At 47.5% G+C, this 15,561-nt stretch overlaps 6 protein-coding genes across 6 annotated transcripts; 3 read left to right on the top strand and 3 right to left on the bottom strand.

Annotated features, from left to right (window-relative positions):
- Positions 1-88: 88 nt before the first annotated feature.
- On the bottom strand, positions 89-3,897 carry L199_008325 (uncharacterized protein; the record flags this gene model as incomplete). Its single annotated transcript, XM_064894006.1, has 11 exons — positions 89-218; positions 315-531; positions 626-767; positions 855-1,030; positions 1,111-2,172; positions 2,242-2,342; positions 2,406-2,617; positions 2,692-2,907; positions 3,029-3,320; positions 3,413-3,635; positions 3,711-3,897. The coding sequence occupies 11 exons, from the start codon at positions 3,895-3,897 to the stop codon at positions 89-91; spliced, it is 2,958 nt and encodes a 985-aa protein (XP_064750078.1).
- A 1,627-nt stretch (positions 3,898-5,524) lies between these two features.
- Positions 5,525-7,387, bottom strand: L199_008324 (uncharacterized protein; the record flags this gene model as incomplete). Its single annotated transcript, XM_064894005.1, has 7 exons — positions 5,525-5,734; positions 5,791-5,970; positions 6,026-6,480; positions 6,532-6,855; positions 6,911-7,072; positions 7,130-7,238; positions 7,304-7,387. The coding sequence occupies 7 exons, from the start codon at positions 7,385-7,387 to the stop codon at positions 5,525-5,527; spliced, it is 1,524 nt and encodes a 507-aa protein (XP_064750077.1).
- A 444-nt stretch (positions 7,388-7,831) lies between these two features.
- Positions 7,832-8,748, top strand: L199_008323 (uncharacterized protein; the record flags this gene model as incomplete). The annotated part of the gene is made up of 4 exons (XM_064894004.1): positions 7,832-7,915; positions 7,975-8,415; positions 8,480-8,572; positions 8,623-8,748. The coding sequence occupies 4 exons, from the start codon at positions 7,832-7,834 to the stop codon at positions 8,746-8,748; spliced, it is 744 nt and encodes a 247-aa protein (XP_064750076.1).
- Positions 8,749-8,789: 41 nt separating this feature from the next.
- Positions 8,790-9,892, bottom strand: L199_008322 (uncharacterized protein; the record flags this gene model as incomplete). Its single annotated transcript, XM_064894003.1, has 8 exons — positions 8,790-8,855; positions 8,907-9,022; positions 9,078-9,147; positions 9,261-9,415; positions 9,470-9,549; positions 9,592-9,717; positions 9,764-9,786; positions 9,848-9,892. 8 exons carry the CDS (start codon positions 9,890-9,892, stop codon positions 8,790-8,792), a joined length of 681 nt encoding a protein of 226 aa, XP_064750075.1.
- Positions 9,893-10,265: 373 nt separating this feature from the next.
- Positions 10,266-13,226, top strand: L199_008321 (uncharacterized protein; the record flags this gene model as incomplete). The annotated part of the gene is made up of 8 exons (XM_064894002.1): positions 10,266-10,323; positions 10,444-10,654; positions 10,760-10,918; positions 11,004-11,418; positions 11,485-11,623; positions 11,675-12,357; positions 12,424-12,721; positions 12,781-13,226. 8 exons carry the CDS (start codon positions 10,266-10,268, stop codon positions 13,224-13,226), a joined length of 2,409 nt encoding a protein of 802 aa, XP_064750074.1.
- Positions 13,227-13,744: 518 nt separating this feature from the next.
- L199_008320 (uncharacterized protein) lies at positions 13,745-15,331 on the top strand (the record flags this gene model as incomplete). Its single annotated transcript, XM_064894001.1, has 10 exons — positions 13,745-13,795; positions 13,858-13,935; positions 13,992-14,063; positions 14,121-14,168; positions 14,224-14,288; positions 14,343-14,448; positions 14,502-14,608; positions 14,666-14,762; positions 14,819-14,970; positions 15,040-15,331. The coding sequence occupies 10 exons, from the start codon at positions 13,745-13,747 to the stop codon at positions 15,329-15,331; spliced, it is 1,068 nt and encodes a 355-aa protein (XP_064750073.1).
- Between the last annotated feature and the right edge of the window lie 230 nt (positions 15,332-15,561).

Below are 15,561 nucleotides of genomic sequence, written 5' to 3'. Positions count from 1 at the left end.
ATTTCATTATACTGTACATACGTAACTCACACATTTTGCTTTACAACACTCTGTTTTATGTATATATATCCAACCTCGTACGATTCGATCAGCTCCATATTGCCTGAGCATGATTCCCATCAAGAGCAGGAGAAGCCATTGGCGAATTGATCTGAGTGGTGTTATTAGTGGTAAATCTGGAATGAGTTGATATAGCTGGTGATTTGAGGGAATCAAGTCTACTCAATCATAATGAGTCATCGTTAGTATGTATGTATATATATCAAAGATCAACAAAGGCGGATTGCGCTAAGAATATAAATCATTGTACTCACCTCCATTCCGATCTGATCCTACCATATACCGCTCTAAAACTAGACAATGCTCCTTTCTCCTGGACCATCGTCATACTTGTGGTAGTACCTCTCGGACTGCCAGGAATGATTGGCGAGTTTGGTGGATGTGCGTTATTGGTAGTGGAAGACCAGATGGAGTGAGGTAGGAATTCGATTCGGAATCGTACGGATTTAGGTATGATTATACCTGATACGTCTATACACGGGAAAATCAGTCAAAGATCAACCCAGAAATCCGAATATACACTGTGCGGAATAGATAGACAGGTATTGATTAAGAGCTGACTTACCCCTTATCTCGTCTATACGACATTTCAATACACCCCAACCATCTGCATCTTCTAATATCACACTGGCCCCGAACGATTCGAGAAGCTTTATACATTCCGCTCGGGAGCTCGCGCAGTCATCTGCAGAAATTAAAGTGAAGGTCTACGAATCAAAAGATAAGATAAATCAATGTTGAGTTTTGTTTGAGGTTTACGGGGCATTCTTTTGACGGATGGAAGGGATACTCACGGCGGGTTTCCAGCTGAACAAATTTGAGAACCAAGAAGTTTTCACTTCGCCTGAACTACCTACCAACAATGGTGAAGGTGGGGTGGGACTTCCCGAAGGAGGGGTGGATAACCATGGTGATCCGGTGGGAGAAAGTAATTCAGAGCCTATTTTGGGTGATAGATCCAGTGGAGCAGCTATTCGTCACGCAAACATACAATATTTCAATATGTAGAAATTTACTCAAAGACAACGATTGCTGATCGTATCAACTCACGCTTTGACCTCCTCTTTTTCTCACTTCCATTAGATACTTTCCTCACTTTATCGAAGCCCGTTGAGAACCTTTGCGGCTGAGCAACGATATTCGCTTGATTACTATGGGTGATCGTCGAATCACCGAGGTATGACCTTCTTTTGGTAATTTCAGGTAATTTCGGTTTAGGTGCAGTGCTGGGTACAGGTTGTTCAGTCATACTTCTCCGTTGAGCTGGTCTGTTTATACTAGTCATCATAGGAGGTATTTCGATGATAGGTGTAGTAGGTGTAGTTATGGTCTCTTCCATTTGAGACAGTGCTGGACCCGCCATAGGCGAAGATGGGCCACTTGGACTTGTGCTTGTACCGGGAACGACGATAGACGATCTGGGTGAAGCTGATCCGATCAATTGAAGTTGTTCAGCGATATCATGGAAGAACTTCTGCAATGCTGCATCTTGAACTTGAGGTACATTTATATTGCCCAATGCGGAACATTGCATTCCCAGTCCGACGGCTGTGACTGTAGCTGGTGATGGAGATGGCGGTGATGAGTAAGTCGTGGTAGATTTATTAATGATATTGAGGTTGAGTCCTAGGCCAGTTTGAGCAATTTGCGATTGTTCTGTAGACCCAGGAGTAGATCGCTGTAAAGTGATTTTGGGTAATCTAGGATCAACAGGTGTGACAGTAGAAGGTTGTTCGACAATCTTCTCAAGATGAGCTGGGGTTCTGGGACCGGTACCGGGCACGTTGGTAGTTTGTTTGTTCCCTACACGGTCCTGTAGCTCGTTTGGGTTGGGGGACGGTCGAGGTCCAACTACTCTCGATGTGGGCGTAGCAGGTGATTTGGTCGTTGCTACTGCTGGAATAGGGACAGGTGCAGGTCTAGTAGCTGTATGAGGATTGGCATTTTCCTTGTCACCTGAAGTGGATGATCGATATCTCTCCCGTTCCCTTTCCCTCTCTTCTCTTGGTACGGCTTTTCGTACAGACCCATTGGCTGGTGCAGTAGTCGATGTGGTAGATCGAGTGGATCGACGATGAGATGATGATATTGATTCTGGTTTTCTTCGTCGTTCTGATGTAAGGAGACATAGGACAAATGGTCAACTCTGAGAACAAGTTCCGAATGCTAGATCAGACTTACCTGTAGTGATTCTCCTAGATTCAGGCTCAGGGTTGAAGTTCTCCAGATGTTTGTTCCTATACTGAAGAAGCAAAAAGTAGAAAGCCTTTTCCCATGTTTTCCTGAATAACCATTGGTCGCTTGGTTAGTCATCTAGTCATCTATCATTGGTAGGACAAACTCACTCGTTGGACAAGAGAGAAGTGACAATCTCTTTTTCAGAAGTACCATTCCACAATGTCCTCAGATTCCTCAATATATCTCTATCGATCTCTCTTTCAGATCTAACTGGTCTAGCGATCTCTTCCAATCTTGGGGGTTCGACGAGGTTGATCCTTCTGCCTGAATCTGTATCTTGTTTCCGTTGACAGAATGGATGTCTCATTATCTCCGCCATCTGATCGAGTGAACCAACCGAATTTCATCAGTCATTATGACCGCTGTCTATAGTGGAGAAGGGGGATCGCTCACAGTGATTCTTCTCTCCGGATCGACAACCAGCATTCTCGTAATCAGATCTTTAGCATCGGCGGGTAAATCCGCAGGCATGACGAATCTACCGTTCTTGACCTTCTGTAGCAATATTCGAATATTCTCATCGTCAAATGGTAATCTACCCGTGAGCAACGCGAAGAGGATTACACCGCATGACCAGATATCAGAAGCTGCGCCATGATACGACATACCCTACGAATACGGAAATGATCAGCAAACTGTAAATGATACTCTCATCTGAGATATGACATTGGACCAATCATCGGATGACAGAGACCGAGAACGGATGTTTGTTAAACTGCCATGTACTCACCGCAACAATCTCAGGACTAGCGTAATGCGGACTTCCACAACTCGTTTCCAAGAGCTTATCACTCGGTTCCAAAGCTGCCATACCGAAATCTGCAATCTTGATATTCTTCTCCGCGTCTAACAAGAGATTTTCAGGTTTCAAATCTCTATGACAGATGTTGAACCTGTGACAATAGTCTACACCTGCAACTATCTGTTGGAAATACCTTGAAGCTTCGTCGGGGGGTAATCGACCTTGAGAGACGAGGTAGTCGAATAGTTCACCGCCTTCTACGTATTCTAGGACGAGATACCTACGGTATACACGTAACATATCAGCAACATTTCATCCGTCGCCTTTCCCTTTCATCCCCAAGTACGTCAACCTGAAAGATTTCATACTCACAGTTCTTTGGCAGTCTCCCATACATCATATAGACTCATGACATTCGGATGATCAATCAATTTCATGATCACAATCTCCCTCTCGATACCCAGCACGGCTTTATCATGTTTAGCGCCTGCATCTGACATTGACATCCTCGAAGTCATCATGAGAGCATGCTTTGGTACGATCTTTATAGCGGCGTATTGTCCCGTTTTGGAATGTTTGGCGATCTTCACCCGTCCTATGAAAAAGCATCGAAACATTGTCAGCTGCTTTGGGCGGTATCACATACGTCGCTAGGCTGAGGTCGACTCACCACTCGCTCCTTTGCCGATAGTCCTCCCTATCCTCCATGGTCCAATGACTTTCGGATCCCCAGGTAGGTCAGCGGAGGATTTACCTCCTGTCGCCGCTGCCTCCTTCTCGAATCTTGTCTGGCCTCGTCGCTGGGAGTGCTTTACACGCGGAGGAGAGGGCGTAGGCGGATTGGGAGAGTCGGACATGGTGAGAAAGGTTTGTTCCTGAGAGTAATAAGAAATTGAAGGATAGCAAGAGGATAAGATGTGTTTTTGGTGTATAGGGTAGAGATCAAGTTGAACCCCTATCAGAATAATGCGAAGTAGCTACCAGCTACTTAGCTGTTGGAACGAAAAGTAAATATTATAAAATCCAAATTATAAGTAAATAACAGCGAAAACAGAACGAAGAAAATTACAATTAGTAGTGCCGAAATGATAGAAGAGGAGAGAGAACGCTTATCCTTATGTTATTCTTTGATTGAATTCATACAAGTGTCTGTAGAAGGTCCCTCTAGGTAGAACAAAGAAAGCTGGAGCTTGCATATCGGTAGGATTTCGAAAGGGGAGGCTAGATGGGTAGACTTGTGCTTGATGAACATGTTGTTTGCCTTGATCTGGTATTCAGCCAACTGGTGAGTGATGGTATCCCATATCACGCGAAGGTATGAAGGGCGAGTCAAATCGGTTGCTAACTGAATTGATCATCTACCCTAGATTGTTCCGGGCTTGACATTTGATGAGTAGCCGAATCACGGGTGATAAATTTGTGAAGGTATATTTGCTGGAATCAATTGACTCATGCCTGACCCTACCGTTCGAGTACAAGGGGAAGGACAAAAGGTAAAGTAAGGTTCTCATTGAAACATATTCCGAGTGACTGATCGATGGATGACGATCGATCGAAGCGGAACCGGGCCTAAAAAGGTGATGATCATCCCCGATTTTCATGCGAAATCATCTGTCCACGCTGAGACTCCTTCCGACGTTGGGCACGGAGGTATCGATGGTGATCGGTCTGCCAGATTGAATGCATATGGATAAGTGGATTGCAGAAAAGGTAAAAACACGGCTCCAACTGTCTGAGTTCGAAAGGGTCCAATCGATTATCGATGGATTAGTCAGGCGCGTCTTTTTGTACCCGTGTGGCACTTTTCGTGCGACATGTGGCACATCATCTCTCAGTCACTTTTCTTGATGTTTCTCGGCTCCCAACGCCCAAATACCTCCTTTTTTGGTGTCATTCGACGCAACCGAGGTCCAGAAGATAGCGGGGACACAAAAAGCCACGAGCAAGGGGCTCAACTGGGAATTGAACCCAGACTACGTCCAGTTTTCCACGACTGTTTTCATGGGGACGAGACGCGCCCGAAGGACGCGTGCGACGATTACACTATTAAGCCATGCCATTTTCGCCGCTTTTGAGTTGTGACTAGAACTGATGCAATTGTCCAGTCCTATGGATGATGATCAACATGCTTCATGCTTCTGGCTCTTGTATACGGGCTGAGAAGCGAGCAGAATATGCGGACGCTGTCAAATCTGTTCATGTCTTCCTGAGACGCATTTTCTTTCATGTGCATTGGCCACATTTCGGCGAGCGTAGGCATATCACCTCGTCGATCCAGAGTATTACTCACAGGTGTTCAGGGCTTGGTGTATCTTGGGGAATCAAGACATCCGGCAGAAATTGTCCGAATAAGCTAAAATTCATATATATTCATCATGATCCTTTACAAAAAAATTCTGTACCGCTACTAAGCCGAACGCAATCGAAAATATCGCTCCCATCAGAATTTACAGATCGCCTACAGATCGCCTACAGATCGCCTCATCAGATAGCCTTTACCACAACTTGCCCTGGCTCAACATTCTTTTCACCATAGTAATCGTCCTCAGTAGGAGTTCTGCGCTCCAAATCCTCGATTGGGGTAGGCGCTGCGGTGTTGCTACCGAAGATATTGGTCGTGTATGCCTCTGAGTCGTCTCGAATCTTTGGAGGGTATCGTTTTTCAAGGTATAACATGAATGCAGCGAGACCGATCTACCGAGCAGTGTCAGCAAGACAATCACGATCAGCCCGTCTTTGATGCTACTCACCATGGCGGCACCAGTGACGAGCGTGGCAATCTGGCCATTTCGGAAACGAGGAGTATCCACGACAGGCCAGCAGACAATCTGATACCATAAAGTCCAGCAATTACCGATAACGTTCATTGAGAAGATGGTCACTGCTCGTACGACCTCGTTATCTCGCGTGACTGAAGTAGCCCAAGCGAACTGTATTCGGAGTCAGCTTGATATCATGGGGGAGCAAGTGGGAAACTAAGCTTACATTGGTGACTTGCACGGCATATCCACAACCAGAAACGACGTAGGCGAAGAACTTGGCGTTATCTGAGATATTCCAAACCAGAAGCATCACACAAGAGATGAAGGTCGTGCAGTAGACGATAGGTTGTATGATGAATCGATTCTTGGTCAAATCCGAATACATCGTCAGGATATAGGTGCCGACGATACCCCAGGCGGTGTAGATACAAGGGTAGTAATTGACTTGACTCGGGGTATACTTGCCTGTCCATTTCAGCCAGAATAGGAATTCCGAGTAATTTCCCGTTTTTTCATAGGCACAAGATCCCACACCGAACAAGATAGGGAAGGTGTAGAACTGCCAGGAGGTGACAACCGTCTTCAAATTCTTGCCCAAGGATTTGACGGTGAGAGTGGTGTGCTCTTGGGGTGGAGATCGCTTGACACACAGTTCTCGCTCCTCCGGAGTCATCCAGACTGCAATCACTGTCATCAACCGGTCGTATCAGAGGAGCATAAATCACTCACATGCTTGGGTAGTGTGGGGAAGTCCTGGGAAGAAGATAAAGCCATAGATAGCCACGGGGACTGTGATGATAAAATCAACGATGAAAAGCCATTGCCAACCCTCTAAACCATGTAGTCCGTCCAGGTTCTTGATGATACTTCCTTGCATGACACCCGAAAATAGGGTACCGAGCTGGGCAGAAGAGGTAAAGACAGCTGATCGTCGACCAAGCTCACCATCCTTGTACCAAGCGCCAAGGACGTAGTGAGTGCCGCAGAAGGTAGAAGCTTCGAAGAAACCTTGAATGAGTCGGAGACCCCATACTTGATGAGGGGTTTTGACGACTACTTGAGAGTCAGCATGCCCATATGTTGCTTTGAAATGTGAGACGAGACGTACATGCCAAACCGAGAGTAATAATACCCCAACAAGCGCCACAGAAAGGGAACCAGAAGCGTGGAGAGATACGGTTAGATGAGAGTACCAAGGCCGAAGGGTATTGACCAATGATGTATCCAGCAGTGAACATCGAAACAGCATAAGTATACTCGTTGCCCTTGACTATTCACCTAATCGTCAGCTTGGGGTGCTACGGCTCAAGATCTGGAGGCAGCTTACAATCGAGGGCCTCTCTCATACCAGATACGTAGGCGTTTGCCAAATTGGCTCTGTCGAGGTAATTGGTGAAGTATGACAAGCACACGTAGGAAAGTACCACTCCATCGATCTGTTAGTTTGGTAAAACATCAGTCAACGTCATGTCTTTCTGACTATCACGGTTTGTTGACTTACCTTTCGAAGAAGCTTCCTTTCCTTGGGATCGGCAGGTGGCTTTCCCCAAAAGATGGTCTCGATTTTATCAAGTCTCGCACCCATGTTGTCAGATTGATGTACAGGTGATCGTTGAGCAGAGAGTACTGAGCATGAGAAAATTCACTGACAGGCTTCATATGTATATATATAGGTCGGACTGAGGCCATGATCGGCGTCTCCGATACGTGACATGTCTCTTATCAATGACCTTGACCAGTTTCCTTGCTGGGCAAGGTAGACAGGGTCGACCACGCCCGAAACTCAGGCAACAATGCCGGAAATGGGCATTGCCATTGATAAGCTATTTAAGTTACCTGAGGTCGGACGCGAGATGTTCGAGCTCAGTATCACCTCCACCTGTAGTTGCTCTACCACGCATGACCTTGTGACCGGCCGTCTCAAGATTAGCAAGATCATACCTTGTGAAATTGGATTGTCTGTCAAAATCCGACAACCTCATCCCAAGCCAACCGAAGTGCTTGGAATTCATCTCCTCATCCTGGTGTCATGGCGACTTCTTTCTTTGGTGGCAAGAATATCGTTGTCATAGGCAGTGCCAGGGGAATAGGCTTCGAGCTTGTCAGACAGCTGGTATGTGACATCACTCAGATCTTGGTCCATGATCACAGCCGTGGCTAATCAGGTGTCAGTCTGAACAAGGCTCTCAATACATATTGGCTATCGATCGATATGAGTCAGAAGACATCTCAAAGCTAGTCGCCTCAGTCGACAACGTGAAATTCGCTTTAGCTGACGTGAGAGACAATGAGGCTTTGAAGGTACGTTTCTTTTCAGATAAGTCCACTGATAAGAAGAATGCTGCAGGTCACATCTATTTGGTCGATTGTCTGCTGTGCGTATCGGGCGTACTAGGATCACCTTCGCCCCTTCTAAATCGTCCGTCTTCAGAGCCCAACCCTTCGGAAGATATCCTGAATGTTTTCGCAATCAACGTCCTTGGAACATTCAATGGGATCTACGCTTTTCAGTCCAAAATGCCATCTGGAGGAAAGATCATGCTGATGAGTAGCACCATGGCAAGCTTGGAAACAGCGACACATTCGCTTAATCCGGCTTACAGTATCGCCAAAGTGAGTGATACCTGGTAAGCAGCATCTAGGAAATGCTCTGACGACAGTTCGCCACACGGTATAGGCTGGTGTGAACATGCTTGGACGAAAACTAGCAGTAGAGCTCAAAGATCGGGATATAGACGTGATCCTGATGAGTCCTGGAGTGGTGCGGACAGTAAGTTGACTTGATTTTCATGTATGTGTACATTACTGATACTATGCCAGGAAATGAACAATGGGCAAGGTGACATCTCTACCCAGCAAAGTGTTGAAGGTATCTTGCGGGAGCTTACACGGTCAGGCACTAGTGGAACATTCTTAAGATATGATGGGCAAGGATGGCCATGGTAAAACATATATGACAAGAACATGCATGAACTCTTCTGATGTCTTCATGCTGCACTATATCCACCATCGTGACAGATGGTCTGGCCAGTAACATACGCAGCTTCATCGGACTGGAAGATGACTCAGCCCATTTCCAAAGAAATCTAACAAATCTCACTCACCGAGAGGTACAGTATCGAATAAGCTGTCTCTTCAGCTGTTCCCCATCGATTCAGAGGGGTACGATCCAGCATATACTGCTTCGAGCTTGCGGGCCGAGTGGAATTGCGTGTCATTCCTTGATTTCGATGATGTTAGCTTTGGTTCCATGCGATGATACGAAGAATGCTCACCAGTAATTGTCAATCCCGGTGCTACGCAATTAGCTCTTATTCCATGCTTCGCAAAATCTATAGCGACGGTCTTGCACATGTGAGTACATGCAGCCTTGCTTGCCTCATATGCAAAACCCCCTCCCATGGAAATCACGCCAGCGAGCTACCTATCAGCTGCGCTTTCAGATGTCTTTAACTCACCGATGAGACATTTACAATTGATCCAGGTTGCCCTGCCTCGACGAGACCTTTGATGAAGACCTGCATTCCGTACATGATGGCAGTACAATTGACGCTCAGCACGTAATTCCATTTTTCAATGGTAGTGTCCAGCAGACCTTCTCGACCAGGTATGCCTACTCGCCAATCAGCTCCTCGGTTTCGTAAATCTGCTTCCAGGATCTGCTCACCCGCACACTGCACCAGAACGTCCGCAACACCACCTAGACTCTTAGCTTCTCGAAGAGCTCTCGACCATACCTGCTCATCACTGCAAGAGAGTCAGTCACGAAAGTGAACAGGTCAGACTCACGTTACGCTGCCCGGTACGAAAACCACTTGCTCGGGATAAGGAGCTTCGGGCGCGACAGGTTCGTTGAGATCGATTGAAACGACTTTGGCTCCGTGTTTGACGAAGAGTTCAACCGTTGCCCTCCCACTTTTAATGATGTTGATCAGTATGTAAGTGAACTAGCTGGACTTACATTCCGCTACTACCCCCCGTGACCTGAGCTCAAGGGATTTCATCAGGCTGCTCTTTTCACGGAGATGGTGCCCCGACCACTTACAATCGCAACCTTTCCAGGCAATCTCGATAAACCGCTGTCGGTCATGATGCTGCTTCTCTTACTGTATAATATGAGATCAGGGCGACGAGATGATGGAGACAAATGCATGCAATGAGGAGAATTTTGTGATGAATTAAATACAAGGTGAATTCCCTCGCGGTCAAATCCGATCTGACTTGCCGCTTATTTAGGCATCTTCCGCGCAAGACCCGAGATTATCTTCCACCATTTTCTGCTTGTTGACACCCCCTACTTGGCTTCTGTTACTCTCTCACTCTATTCATCTGATTCTTCCTATCTACCACCTCCCTGGTATCGCCTGATTGCTCTCATCTTGTTGGGCTCGCGCTTTCATACCTCATTGAAGCACGGCAATTGCCTGTCATTTTCAACATTCTTGGTCCGGCTCTGACTGAAGATGAGCGGGAATCGGTTGGGCACAGATAAGTCTGAGCAAATGGACTCTACGATGGCTGGTACGCTACGGCTTTTGCATCGTAACTCATGACGTGCTACCATACACATCACATCCTCTCTCCGCTTGCCTATCCCCCTTACTCCCGGTCTCGCAGGATCATAGGCTGATACATTCCCAGCAAATCTGTCCAATGGTGACGCGTCATCATCATCGATACGCCCTCAAGCAGTACAGAGACCCGGCGAGAATGCCAAGGCGAGGCGCGCAGTAGCTGCTTGTAGTCGATGTCGGAGATATCGTCAGAAATGTGTGATGCATTGGGCAGATGGCCAGCCGTTGACACCTTGTCAGGCTTGCGCGAAAGCAGGGCGAAGAATGGCTTCTGATTGGTAAGTCCACTTAGTGTAAGTACTGTACTGATTGTACCAGTACTATTCTACCTAGAGGTCAAAGTTCTGCCGATCGCAATGTATGTTCTCGTCCTTTCCCCATAGCCCGCCAGCTGATAAGGCGCAGTTCCGACGCAGAAGAAGACCAACCTCCACGAATGATTCCGGGGCGGATGAAATAGCAAAAGAAATTACTAGGTCTCCGCAGAGGACAGTGGCCCAGCGGAGAGGTGCCAATCCAGTCGGAAGGATGGCTGATATTCTGTGAGTCTCTTCGCATGTGTCTGTCATGTCGACCCAGTCCTTGATGCTACCCAAGCTCTGCTCTTCTGACACGATTGTCCTGTAGGAGTGAAGAGGTACCAACAGATTCTTCGCCATGCCAATCAGTTCATGGTCTTTCGCCGAGCTCCATATCGGATCTCCTTCCTCCTCATGATGAGGTCATTGAAGGAGTCCGAGTGTTCCTGTACAACTATTTCCAGCTTGGATTTCTACCTCGGGCGTTCTTCTTAGAACAGGTGGAAAGGGATATGTCCTCGGTACCACTTTTTCTCCTGCTGAGCATACTCACCCTCTCGGCCAGGTTCACGCCTTCTCTCATCAAACGTTTCGGAGGAGGCAAAGAGGCAAGCATAGAGATGAGACGACGCGCCATGGGTTTGCTTGGAGATGAGATCATGGCCGCCAGCGTAGAGAGGATGCAAGCGTTGTTCCTTCTTGGAGTGAGCGAGTTTGGCGAAGGGAACGGCGGGAGATCGTGGGTACGCTACGTTTGGTCTACTTCGTGTCGTGACCACAGCACACGGTACTCATAAGATATCCATTAGCTGCTCACCGGTATGGCTATTCGTATGGCAGCGACCATGCGCCTTCACCGTGAGGCGACATACAATCTACCTCCCGGGGCCTCACCTGAGGACGCTATACGGTCAGAGATGACCAGGAGATCTTTTTGGCTCATCTACTGTGGGTAGCATGCGTCATCTGACAACAAGAGCTGATCTTCGCCCAAAATAGGCCACGACCAGCAAATCGCCGGTAGATCGCCCAGTACAACCTTCCCACTCTCTACCATTGACGTTCTTCTCCCCTGCGAAGAAGAGGATTTCATCTTCGGTCAAACTCCAACAGCTGGACGTGCAGCTCTTCCTGGATCAGCAGCAGATCAATCAGCTCTCGACTATGCCACGGAGTCTCACCGCTCGCTATTCGCGACCATGATCATCGGACAATGGTTATGGGCTCGTGCAGCAGAACATGCTTCGAGTATGGTGAACCCACGCAACGTTCGGCCTTGGGACGTGAACGAGAATTTCTGGAAATTGAACAGGGAGCTCGAGCTGTGGGAGCTCAATCTCCCTCCCAGACAGACTTTTAGCCCGTTTACCGTCAGGGTCTTGAAGGGCCAGCACCTTGATCTGGTGAGTTGTCATCCGTTCAGCACCAAGCTGATCGTTCAGGGATTTCTGTCTATACCCATGCTTCTTCGGCTCTCGCATATTGTGCTTCGGCGGGCTTATCTTCCGTGGATGGCTAATGCTGTTGACCAATCATCCACGAAAGTAATTGACTCAGATGCCCCTCCCAACTTTTGGCAAGGCATGGCCTTGCACATGGTACAGAATTGTATCAACCTGCATCAGACGATTCAGACAGGCTTGGCAACGCGGTCGATGAGAGGCGGTTTTCCAGCCGTATTTGTGAGTGATCGAATCTAAACCTTCACGTTTGGCACGTGATCTTCACTGACGAAGTACATGGCCTAGATCTTTGCAGTTTATATGTGCGGTGACATCGCATACTATCTGAACAGATGGCCCAAGTTGTGTCCAAAGCACGCCCATCATGCTCCAGCAATTCTCCAGTCCGCCTTGGAGCTGCTCGAACAGCTTGAAGAGGCCTGGCCTCTGGCGACTCGATGGAGATCGACACTGGCTCAACTGGTGCAAACCTCAAACCTGGACATTAGCTTTGGCAATGCTGCACGAGCCAGTCGTGATGCCGACGAAGAGACTGGTATATATAGGGAGCCTAATAGTTCCCCTGCTAGCAGCACTCATCGGCGTGCGTCTTGATCTATGGTGTCCATCTCGGGTTATCATCGCTGACACTCTGTTTATTAGCTGGCTCTCTACCGGCGATTTCCCCAGCCTTTGACCCTCAACATATCAATTTCGCTGCGACGAACTCGGACACAATTGCTCAAGTCTCACGACACCAGCCCCCAGTTCCGAACTCAGTGACTGTGGAGTCGGTTTCTGCTTTGATTTCTCTTCAGAATGCTGAGCCTTCCATTCAATACGACCTATCGTCCGTCAATAATTTCAGTACGGACATTTTTCATGGGCAGGATGGCACAGAGTCACTGCCCTTTGTCGGTTACGATGCGTTCGGTGCTGATCTCACTGCTTTCTTGCGGGGAGAGCCTATGGATTGGTCTAACCCTGGAAGTCAAATCGGTGATTCTAGTTTCGGTGGTGATCAGCAACACTCTCAGATCGACACCAATATCAATGCTACAGTTTTCGATCTCGCCGATTTGTTCGAGCAGAATACATCGGGACTCTGAACGGGCTTGTGCCAGTCGTACATAAATCGTGCGGTGGGGTTGATGTTGCACATGAATGCATTTGATTTTTTGCAGTATGCACTCGATTTCATCGTTGAGATAGTTCAAATTGTCGCCTTGCCGACAAATCCATCCTGGCCATCAGTTTTACATGTCTCACTGGAAAAGACAGGATATGCTACCCTCAGAAATACTGTACGCTCCACTTTAGGTTGTCGAAAGGCCTCTGGAAACTTTGTTGATAAGGGTACAACTATGCATAAGCTTCAATTTGTCATTCGGCATGGAAGAAACAGTATTTCGGATCTAACCGACCCCCTGGTACACTGCCCATGAACGGGCACTTGCCCAGTTAAGAACATATTAACCATGCCGGAAACGAGTAATCTATCCGCATCGCAAGATAAGCTCAACGCATGCATACAACATCCTCTGTTGTATCTTCTTGCATGATTTGATTTATCTATTCTGTCCCGAGTGTCTTCACATCAACATAATATCGATTGAACCCCAGCAAAATGGCTTCTTTCACCAACGAGCAGTGTCTGCCATGGCACGAAAGAGATCTCGTTAGTACTGATGCGTAAGACATTCCGACTGCTAAACTAGTGTGCTGATTATGTGACAACAGTACGGGTACGCTAATAGCCCTCCCGATCCAAAATGGCCAAATGGAGCTAGGATAGCTGTCAATTTCGTCATGAACCATGTCAGTATTCCCTCAGTATCCATCACCAATTCCGCCTTAACTAACCAAGAATCCAGGAGGAGGGTGGTGAAAGTAGTGTGGAGCTTGGTGATGATGTGGCCGAAGCTTTCTTCCATGATTTTGGACCGGTGAGCTGTTTCTTCGTCCGCTGGACTGAGCAAGACTAATGACCTGAATCCAAAAAGCCTGGGATGATAAATCCTGTGCCTGGTGAACGGGATCCATCAACAGAGGTAAATTTGGGTATGCTACTTAATCTCGCGGTATCTTGGCTAAGTGATACTGTAGACTCAATTTGATTATGGCACTAGAGTAGGAGTTTGGCGTTTGTTGAGATTGTTCGAAGCCAGCAGGTATGTGTGTGGGCGACCATGTCCCGCCTCACGACTGACCTCAGTATATCTCAGTATTCCCATCACTTTTTACGCTGTCGCCAAATCGTTCGAACGAGCCCCACATGTTGCGAAGTATGTGGAGGAGCATGGGCACGAGACCTGTTGTCATGGATATCGAGTGAGTAACACCACAATACCTTGATGATCAGGATCCAGCTGACAATCGCACAGTGGCGATCGTACGGCGATTGTGATGCCGAGTTGGAGGAAAGGCATGCCAATCTTTGCGTTGAAAGCTTTCGAAAATCATCACCCAGTGGCAAGGTGCCATCAGGCTGGTAAGTCTGTCGTATCACTGCATATATAATACCGGTCCTCATTGTTGTCGGCTGCAGGTTCCTTGGGAGACCCAACGTGCGTTCTGCTCATATCGCGGCGAAGGTCTACAAAGAGCAAGGGGAGGAGCTTCTCTACTGGGCGGATTCCTATGCAGTGAGCTGGATTTGAGGTTCTTTGCCCTTTTTGAGTTCTCAGCTGAGTCCGGACAGGACGACTTGCCCTATTGGAAGCCCAATCCAATCGACCCATCCAAGGGTTTATTGATCATGCCATATTCATTCGACAACAACGACACCAAGATGTGGTTTGGGCAGATGGGCTCCGATGAGGCATACACTCAGCATATAATCGATTCGTTCACGTGAGTCTGGGCTTGTCAAAATTCCTATGTTTTCGAGCTGAGAAGCGGACTGATATCCTGTTACTCTAGCACGATACGTGAAGAAGGTCTGGCTGGTAGACCAGCATACATCACTGTGGCATTCCACTCTCGATGGATGGGTCGACCTGGACGGTTCCAAGCTCTCAAACGGATTGTGGATCACATGAAGCAGTTCGATGATATTTGGTTCGCCACTCGAGAACAGATTGCGACTCATTTCGCCAAAACCATTCCATACGACCCTGCGGCATTTATACCCGGTACGGGACGTATGAAACCACCTTCAGATGTCCGATCGCAGGTAAATACTCTCAAGGCAAAGGTCAACGGTTTCCATTAGATATTTTTCAATCTTATCTGTATTTTGCATGCATCTGATGCGCTCCCATAGGCAACTTTTCCTTCTCCATTTCTGTTGCGATCAAGTTTGAGTCCGTTCCGCTTGTGCCGTGGGCATGACATTACGCAGGAGTGTTTGAAAAGGGAATGAGACGACGGTATACCGGTATAACTACAAATATCACTGTCTCGAACGCTTGCCAGCCTGGTTGTCGGCCTGACTGTAGCCTT

This window comes from Kwoniella botswanensis, chromosome 3, assembly GCF_036426115.1.
Source record: "Kwoniella botswanensis chromosome 3, complete sequence".
In the NCBI taxonomy this organism is placed as follows: Eukaryota; Fungi; Basidiomycota; class Tremellomycetes; order Tremellales; family Cryptococcaceae; genus Kwoniella; species Kwoniella botswanensis.
This window is presented reverse-complemented; position numbering and strand designations above follow the sequence as displayed.